Source organism: Acyrthosiphon pisum, chromosome X (genome assembly GCF_005508785.2).
Source record: "Acyrthosiphon pisum isolate AL4f chromosome X, pea_aphid_22Mar2018_4r6ur, whole genome shotgun sequence".
NCBI classification, from domain to species: domain Eukaryota; kingdom Metazoa; phylum Arthropoda; class Insecta; order Hemiptera; family Aphididae; genus Acyrthosiphon; species Acyrthosiphon pisum.
The window spans coordinates 28137824-28148544 of record NC_042493.1 but is presented as its reverse complement, the minus strand read 5'-3'; the positions used below and the strand labels follow the sequence as shown (position 1 = coordinate 28148544).

The 10721-nt window shown below is 32.5% G+C and overlaps 1 protein-coding gene across 1 annotated transcript; it reads right to left on the bottom strand.

Annotated features, from left to right (window-relative positions):
• Window positions 1–9347: 9347 nt before the first annotated feature.
• LOC115033092 (craniofacial development protein 2-like) lies at window positions 9348–10334 on the bottom strand. The gene has a single exon (XM_029485082.1). The coding sequence runs from the start codon at window positions 10332–10334 to the stop codon at window positions 9348–9350; it is 987 nt and encodes a 328-aa protein (XP_029340942.1).
• Between the last annotated feature and the right edge of the window lie 387 nt (window positions 10335–10721).

Genomic DNA, 10721 nt, shown 5'->3' with positions numbered 1-10721 from the left:
ATAATATTAAACATTTTTCTTCGTTGCTCCGGTGACAAACAAAGCGTTAGATATGAAACGATGAAACCGAAGCCTCCTTCTTATAGAAATTTAGTATACAGGATAAAAAAAAATAAAAATAAAACACCATTGTAAAACCACTAGATCCCTTACCCCACTCAGAATCTAAAATGGGACACCGCCTTGCTCTACATTAGATGTCGAGTGGGTCAATTAAATATAATATGTGTTAAGTTTGGTTTCAATTTTATACTTTACAATATCGATTACCGTCTACAAATTACAGTTATCACTGATAATAACTGATCACTGATAACTTATCAGCTACCACGAGCAGTTATACAGCACTGTGCAACACACCTCCTTTGCTATTTAAACCAAGTGGCTGTCGATATTTATACCTAATCCTATCCAGTTAAGGAGTAGATGGTTGGCTATTCCCTCTACACGAACCGGTCTTGAGAACCGGGTTGTTGGACTGATATAAATAAAGTTTTCTAAGTTATATTTTACAGGTCCTAGAAACTTATGACCTGCGTTCATAAACTAACACAATCGAACACGACTTAGCAACGTATACAATAATTTATTAAATGTCTAAAATAGTTATATTATTATACAGTACACTAATCCTGAGTAACCCTGTTGTTGAGGGTAGTTTATTGAAAATCACAGGAGTAGCGGAGTACGAGTTGAACAATTTATTATGATTTATCTGTCAGGTAAATTATTATGCGATTTAATATGTAGATATGACTGCTGGTGGATATAGTCTCTACTCCGCGATTCTAACTCGACTGACTGTGGGTGCGAATACTATATATAGGCTCGTACTCTACGTTCCTGTGTTCTGTCTATCTAGGCAAATTCACCTAGTTCGACATAAATTACTAGTCAGTAATCTGTATCGTTACAACTGTACTGTGCATATTATGTAAACAACAAAATATTATTGACCTCTTTAAAGTACCAACTTGGTCCAATTTGCTTAAAGATAAGGTACTATAAAATAATACATATTATGTTAAAATCGAAGCACTTCTTCTGGTAGAAATTTTGTATACTGGATAAATAAAAAATAAAAAACACACATAATTGTAAAATCAATACATTCATCGCTCCGCTCATAATCTATAAAAGTGTACATCGATCTTTAATATTTTCATATAGATATAATAAATCTCATCATAAATAAATTAGAGAGTACATAAATTAAATACATATTATAATGTAATACTGATTGATGACCATTTTTTAGATTTAATATTACTTATTGTTTCTTATACATTAATGTCCGTAAACATATTAAATGGTAAACTGTTAAAGTCGTAGTTAAATTTGGTGGGGGGCATTATCTATATTTAATCTAAAATTTAAAATTTATAATTTATTATTTAAAATTTTATTTTAATTTATAAGCGTCTACACTAGAATAATAAATTATTCTCATTATACATAATATGGAAATATGGAGGACATAACTAATTTATCTGTAGTGTTCATCGTTTTTTTTTTTTTTCAAATTTGTAATTATTATTCGCGACGTTAATTTTCTTATTCCTATCTTATATATTTTGTCGCCTGTAGTAAACACCTGCTCATTACCACCTTTTCTTTTGTAGAACACGCATTCATTTGAATAAGTACTACAAAAAAATTATGTAACCAAAAGTTGTTTGTTTAGTTAGCCGTTAGCTGTTTTTTCGGCTTACAATAATTCGCAGTTATCGTAATATACAATTTATTCTTCTTACAGCAATGCAATAATATCAAAAATCTATTTTTTTTTTTATATTATGAGTAGCATGATGAATTGAATTTACATTGATGTGTTTTTTTACATTTTTTTAAACTTTTTGTGTCCGTGTGCACGAAAAGTAGTCGAAATAATAATAGATTGTTCCAAATACTTTCCTCAGTGTCACCACGTCGTTTTGATTTGTTTATCTAGAAGGGGTGGAGAGGGGGTGTAATTTATTTAAATTGTTCCATGGAAACTATTATTTGGTACCACTGATATTCATTGAGTACTTTTATTACAATATATTTACTATTTATTCTAATATAATTCTTTTCTAATACTTTTATACTAATATCTTACTTCTCGTTAAGGTGGTACAATTATCACTTGTATGGGAAAGCGGGATATTACCGTATGTGGGTCAAAACCGTATAATCGAGATTTTATTAAAAAACTAAAATCACTGATTTGAAGCTTTTTGATTGTTGTTATGAACATGAATTGGGCTTATTTAATTATAATATTTATCATTGTGGTGGATCTTCACTTACTGGTACTTCTATTCGTGACGCTGATGTCCTCATATCAACACGCAAAGACATTCATTCTTTTCATGTCCATTATCCTGATTTAAGTACCGCCCAGTTATTAGTTAATTTTAATTTTGACAGTAAAAACTTAATTTTAGGTGTGCTGTTTGACTACCGATGTGTTCTTTTTTTATATTTTTGTCACTGAATCCACTGAGCCCACTGAGAGTATTTTGTTTAAATTTCACAGTTTTTTAGCGTGTCATATAAATAATTTAACAATTTTTTCACTGATATGTCCCAAATACTCCTCCGAATTATCTGTTATTTCCAATTGTATTGTTACTTAAAAAAAATGATCGACACGTCATGTTGTTTCTGAACAAAAAATATTATGGATGTAGGCTCAACTTTTTTTTTCAATTTCTACTTATATTACAACACAATATGAGAATCTTTGAATCTATTTTTTTTTTTTTTTTTTTATATATACTAAGACATTCCTAGCCTAAGTAAGGCTATCTATATCTAGTCATATTTGACTATATACTTATTAGTTTTAACAGGTATCAACAGGTTTTAACATCATAATTAAAATTTTTTGAAGTATTAAAGATAATTAACAATTTTAAGATATACAGAAGTAACAATGTGATTACAATAATATTCTTATATATTTTACATATTTACAATAATTTAATAACTATAAGTCACTGAGAGGTCGTAGAGTTATCTGAAAGAAGCGCATGTGTAGAGTGAATTTTTGGATGTTGAGAAGTGTCTTAGTGTAGGAGGTCGTGGGGACGACCCCGTTTTAATCGACGATGAGTTCGGTGAGTGAGAAGGTTATAGTGAATCGCACCTGATGAGTTTGGAAGGGAGCTAGCAATGGAAATTTTTTGCTAATGTTTTTATATGTTCTTCAATTTCTTGGATTTGAAAGTCTTTATGGAGATTTGCATTTCTGACAAACCGTAGGGCATTTTCAATTATTCTGAGGACTTTGTTTTGGACAATTTGCATTTTTTTGATGTGCGAAGAAGCACAATATTACCCCATATCGGGCAAGCGTAGGTAAGAACTGAGCGTATAATTTGTTTGAAATTAGGATAGAGCATTTTTTTTGTATAGTTGAATTTTTGTTCAGGATGGGATAAAGCATTAAGATGCGCTGGTATGCTTGCTTGCTCGAACCTTTTAAATTTTAAAGTTTTTCAACGGTGAGATATTTTTTATTTTTAATAATTAGAAAAAACTGGTTTCTAAAATCAGATTCAAGGCCTGGATGGTTGGACTATTTACGTTCATTCTTGGTATATTAATTTATTTAAATCGCAGGATTGAGGGTTTCAATCGCCTTTTGTGTCAAGTCATTATTCCCAAATGTTCAAGATACCAAAACATAGTTTTTAAATTAAATTTCGGTTTCTGTTTAAATCATAATACCAGTATCCAATTTTTACCGGTTTCAATTTTGATTTTGTTTTCGATTTTGGTTTTTAACGGTTTATACGGTTTCTAAGCCCTGGTTTTTTTTAAGTCACATCAGAAAACAAAATCAATTTAGCAAAAACTGGTTTTAATTAATTTCCTTTCGTTTTGACATTTCGTAATAACCGTATAAAAGTTACAGTTCTCAGCTACGGAGGAAGGTCGAATTGTACACAACTGTACTGTGTGTATTACAAAAAAAACAAAGTATTATTTGCCTACTATTATTTACCCAAACGTTTTATTCTGTTGCATACTTGCATACAATAAATACACATGTTTTGTATCGTATAAGCAGAATAGCCTATTATATGACTTACTCAGCTGGCGCTAGACTGGCGGCCGCCCGCCGGTTTGTCACAGAACACGAGACCGGCCGCGGCAAGGACGGCGATTCGTGCGCACCGTGCCGGCTGCACGCTGGTTACGACGCGCTCGCCGGTCTGTCACAGAACACGGGACCGGCCACATCGCATACGAACCTACGCTGATGACATACGACAGAACGCCGTGGGCGTGGCTTCGAGAGCAGCATCAGCCAATGTCGCGGGCAACCAGCGTTATAGCCGCCGTTCAACCACGCGGAATCACCAACCACAGACGTTTCATGGGCGGCTCCTGCGACGACGTGGTGGACGAGATCAGGTTATAAATACGAGTGCGGAGCAACACATCTAGTCAGTGTGTTCAACGGAGCTTTCCGTAGCAAGACCCACCCAGGGCAGACTTGCACGGATAGATTTCTTACACATCATTACGATTTAAAACCTAACAACAATTGTAATATTGACCTTATGTTAAAATAAACAAAATACATAAATACAGTCCGCTGAAAGTTATTTTCCTCGCCGGAACAATCGTTGTTGGATAACATTTAATATCATTCGTACTTTGTATTATTCACCGCTAACGTTGTTATTAAATTATTGTTAGTAGCTACAAAAATGTTGAAACATATTTTGTTAGCTTTATGTTTTATGGCTTATATTATTGAAAATATAGGTGAATTAGAACCAAGACAACGTAAAGATCGTGAGTATATGTTATTTTTTTCTTTACGTATTAATGCAAATCGCTTATTAATATTTATGGAGAATCTGAAAACAGATAATTACAGTTTCAATTCATAGAAATAGTGTTATTTTAATAAAGTATTAATTTATTCTTTCAAACGGTAACTATTATATATTTTAAATGATTCTGATAAAGCTTTTTTTTCTGAATATCTTGATAGTCAAATCATCAATTTTGGTTTGCTAGTTAATTCACTATGGTCCTCTAAACTTTAGTAAAATATGCATTCATAAATTCTTTATAGGTTTCATTTACAAGAGCTAAATAATTTTTTCTTAAAACTATCTTTTATAACTTTAAAACCATATATATTTATGAACCATAAGTTCCCTATATTGGTAGGAATCACATGCAAATTATGAATTTAGCATATGAAATTGTTTAAGAATTTATATTTAATAATCGTAATTTTAAAAATAAAACATTTTGGAAGATATTTAGATAAATAGACAATTTCAATATAGTTTTGTACCTAACTTAGGCATACTTTTCATCTGAGTTCATTACAAGTTTCCAATATTATTATAACAAGAATCAAATACCATCAGGTATTACCTTAGCCACCTAATAAAGATTCTAAATGAATGCTATTGTAAGAGAAGTTCATAGGAATTTAAGATAGGAAAAATTCAAAATAAAATGTACATATCCAAAACTAAAAAAATATGAAGGGTTATGAATTTAAACTCCTAAATTCATACTTCGCATGCGATATCATTCAATATAGTGAACCTATATGGTTCAAATATCAAGTTTATCCCACTACGAGAAGAGCACCACAAAACATTGCACTTTTTTTATTACACAAATTATTTAACCTCCTTACATACCTAAGGCAATAATGTCAACAATCGAATACCATTTAGCTTTACCGGAATCCATTCAAAAATATTGTATTATAGTTACCGTTTGAAAAAATAAAGTTGATTTTTCTATTGATACACATGCATGTTTAGAAATTTTTAAATTGTTATAAAAAATGTGCATGTTAAAAATAAAGAAACACGTCTTTATTCATCTTAACGAAATACAATGTGATTGATCCATTATCTTTTAAAAACTCCCGCATACAATGACATCCTGTATAGTATTGTGATAATTATTTCTCGATTAGAACAATAATCTATGTCATATTATTTATTAGGAGTACCTTGACATAACCACATGAGATCACAAACGTAGATATCTTTTAATAGCAAATGTATGTTCTACAGAACAAATTTTGTGTTTTTAATTCTAATTAACCGAAAATAAAACTTAATGATAAAGATATTATTCTTAAACAAATGCCTATATATTAATATTTTACTACGCATGTAAGTTTGTCAGCGGTTGTGACGTTCTCTTAGATGTTGTCAACTATCTTGCTCTCGTTTTGTTGGTAAAATACCTAATACATTTTTTAATTTTATCATTTAGAATTTGATAGATTAGTCAAATGCTATGGTAAGTAATTTGATTTTACTTTACAGTGCACACAACATATTTATCTTATAAATACATTGAGTTTCGCTCAACGTAATCATATTTCTACAGTACTTAGTATAAAAATTTGTTATTCTGTAATTTTTATTTTAAAATAATATGAAAAACAATTTATTATTACACAACGTTCAAGTACATAGTTCAATATGTCAATTGATTAGAGGTTACTAGAGAAACTTTCGTACCGGCTTATGAATGGTTTTTTCCGTTTTACTAACCCATAATGATATATCAAAACTTACAGTTCAAATTAGTGCGTGTGGTCGGCTTATATATAAGAGTAATTTTACCTTTTATCAAACTTAAATGCAAAAATATTTACTTTGTTCACTCGTTGGTTTTTTATTTTATACAAATATTTAAGCGAATGATGAGTATATTGTAAAATAATAATATTTGAAAATGCTAATATAATTCACCTATAAATTAAATCGTCGTAAAAATCCAACGAGACAAGACAACATTCTTAACTTATGATTTACAATAGGTCAATTCACTATAATACTTAAGATAACAGTACAAATTTGTAACTGCTGGACATACATTTTGGTATATTACATATGCGAATATCTAAGACGGAGAAAACATTATATTATGTGGATTCTACTGTTTATGGTGCATTTATGTTTTAATTATGTGTATAATTTATTTTATTTTTATAGTATTCTAAAACATAGTGATATTAAAATAGAATATAAACTGCAAAAATCAGAACTCACTAAATTAATAATATTTCACAATGAGTTATTTTTTTAGTAAATATTATGATTTTTGTAGTAAGGAATAAATTAATTATTTTAGGTGGTTATTTTAAATTTTACTTATAAGTATAGTAAATTAATATTGTGATGTTTAGATAATTGTTAAATCTATATAAATATATATATCGGTATAAATGTTTTGTTACGCCTGCAGCTAAAGTTAATTTTTTGATGCTGATTGAAGCGTAAGAAAATAACTGGTGATCAGAGAAAATAAAAGTTAATTTTGAATCACAATATTATACGTATAATTTTTTTTTTTTTTAGGCTTAATCCAGTCCATTTAGGCCCATTGCCGCTTCCGCTATCTCCTTCCATGCTTCTCTGTGTGCTGCCTGTTCTTCTCCATTCCGTACTCCTAGCATTCTGAGGTTTTCCTTAACTCGGTCCTCCCATCGTTGTCTAGGCCTTCCTCTCGGTCGACTTTTATCTGGCTTCCATTTCGTGATGATCGATATAAGCTGGCCCTCTGCTCTCCAGACGTGACCGGCCCATCTTATTCTCTGGCTCTTGAGTGTGGAAACTATATTAGACTCGTTATATAGAGCATTGAGTTCTCTGTTTGACCTTATCTCGTAGCTACCTTCATAATTTCTTTTCGGCCCAAATATTCTTCGCAGGACTTTCCTTTCGAAAATCATTAATTTGTTTTCGTCAGACTTAGTAGACGCCCATGCCCCACAGGCATACAGTACAATTGGTCTAACAAGGGTCTTATATAATCGGATTTTTGTTTTTCTTGATAACATTTTAGACTTAAATAATTGGACTAGTGAAAAATGGCATCTGTTTCCAGCTGCGATTCTTCTGTGGATTTCTTCGTGACTATCTCCCTGCGAGTCTATCTACTCCTAAATACTTAAAGTTTCGAACTCTTTCAAATGACAAATCTTTTACTGTTAAAGCATTTTGTGGATGTTCTCTCCTTGATACAATCATGAATTTGGTTTTGTTTTCATTAATTATAAGTCCAATCTTTTTCGCTGCATCAATTAAAATGTCGGTTGTTCTCTTGAGACTATCCTCTGTCTCTGCTATAACAGCTATATCATCTGCATACGCGGCCAAAAATACTTGTTTTCCTTGCCCTATATTCAAACCTTGTGGCTCGTTTTGTAATACTTCTTTAACTACCGATTCCAACGCGATGTTAAACAGGATCAGAGATAGGGCATCACCCTGTCTTACCCTTGTGGTCATTGTGAATTCCTTTGATAATACCGAGTTGAACTTAACTTTGCATCTTGAGTTTTCCATACACGCTTTCATCATCCTAACGAGTTTAGCTGGTATTCCAAGTTGCACCATTACATTCCATAACGTACTCCTAGCTATCGAATCATAGGCTTGTCTAAAATCTGCAAATAACAGGTACACATCTTTATCAAATTCATGACTCTTTTCGGTTATTTGTTTGATGAAATGTATTTGGTCAGTCGTGGATGTTCCAGCTGTAAAACCTGCTTGGTATTCTCCTACTATCTCTTTAGCATACGGTTTTAGCCTATTTAAAATTATGTTCGAGAGAACTTTATAAGTTGTGTTAAGCAGGGATATACCTCTATGGTTTTGACAGTTCATTACATCTCCTTTTTTATATATTGGGCATAGTATGGAAACCTGCCATGCTTTCGGTATTATTTCTTCTCTCCATATTTTATTTATCAGCTGTTTTAAGTTTATCATAAGAGTAATTCCTCCTTTCTTTAAAAGTTCCGCTATTATTGTATCATCTCCTGGTGCCTTCCCTCCCTTTAGCATTTCGACCGCCATTTTAACTTCTTCCAACGTGGGTTCTTCAAAATATTGCTCTACTGTGATAATATTATTGTCTTCCGCTTCCGTTTCGGTTGATATATTCAACATTTGTTCGAAGGCCTTTTTGAATTCTCTTGTTACTTCTTCCTTATCAGTTCCTTGGTCATCTTTCATTATCGTTGATCTTGGTTTAAATCCGTTCTTAACCTCATTTGCCTTTTCAAACAATAGTTGTGTGTTATTTTTGTAGCTATTTTCGATAGTTTCTGTTCTAGTTTTCTCCCACATTCTTTTGTTTTTTCTGATTATCTGCTTTGCTCTTTTCTGTTTTAAGGCTAATTATCGTTTCTTGGCTTCACTTGGATTCCTTAACATTGTTGTTCTTGCATCGTCTCTTTCTACCATGGCAGTCCTGCATTCTTCGTTAAACCATTTATTTATTGCTTGTTTTCCTTGATATCCCAGAACTTCCTCTGCTATTTTCTTGACCGACTTCTCGGTTTTTTCCTACATCTCATCTATACTGCTCGCCTTTTCTGTTGGCCGCAGTATATCATTTAACCTATTTTTGTACTGTTCTGACGTCTGAGAGTAATTCAGTGGTTCAATGTTTATCTTTTTGACAGGTGATCTTCGCTCTTTCCATTTTATTGATAGTCTTAATCTGACTTTGGTTTTCACCATGAAATGGTCTGATATTCCGCTACTACCTCTCATGCTACGCACATCCATTATACATCTTTTAAATCTACCATCTACTACTATGTGATCTATCTGGTTTCTCGTTCGCCCATCTGGCGATACCCATGTCTGTTTGTGTATATTTTTATGGGGAAAGGTAGTGCTACTTACTACCATACCTCGTGCCATAGCAAAGTTTATAAGTCTCGTCCCATTGTCATTTGAGTTCAAATGTAGGCTGTTACTCCCTATCGTCGGACTGAAGATTGGTTCTTGACCTATTTTAGCGTTAAAATCACCAAGTAATATTTTCACTTTACTATTTGGTAGTAAGTCCCACACTGTGTCCAGTCTTTCGTAATATTCATTCTTAATTGCTTCATTCTTATCTTCAGTAGGTGCATAGCCGTTGATTATAATGAAGTTATACCATTTACATTTTAGTTCTAGATAGCATATTCTATTATTAATTGCTTCAAAAAGTTTTACGTTAGGTAACAGTTTGTCGTTTACCACAAAGCCAACCCCTGCTTGATGATCCAGTCCACCACTATAGAAATAGGTCCAATTATTTATTTTTAGGTTTCCTTGCCCTGGCCATCTAGTTTCTTGAATCGCAGCTATATTCAGTTGATATCGTTCAAGACTCGATATAACTGTCGTCAGATGTCCTGCCCTATACAACGATCTTACATTCCAGGTTCCTATCAAAAAGTCCTTTAGCTCCACATATTTCATCCGAGGCGATTTTGGTTGAATCGTAACAATATGTGTTTTTCCGTGTAGGGTTGTTAGCCCTACGACAACCTCCATTAATGGAGGGCCCAACAGGTTTGAGGTTGTTTCAGGGTATAGATTTGATACACCTTACTGACCTGAGACGTCATCTATGTGACCTTCAGGCTGCAACCTCAGTTAACTAGGGACCGCGGGTTCGTTAAGCCCGTTCCTCTTTACAGAGTACCATTGCGGGTCTCGATTATTGACGTATAATTGGGCGTAATATATAAGAAAGACTGTTTTCAGAAACCAGTATAAACCGTTAAAACCATTAACCGTTAAAAACCGAAACCAGGAAAAATTGGAAAAAGGTATACAAACCGTAACTAAAACCAAAATTTCCTAAAACCGGTATTGAAAACTTGAAACCAAAATCGAAAAAATTATCTACTGGTAGATATACAAAATCGAAACCGAAAC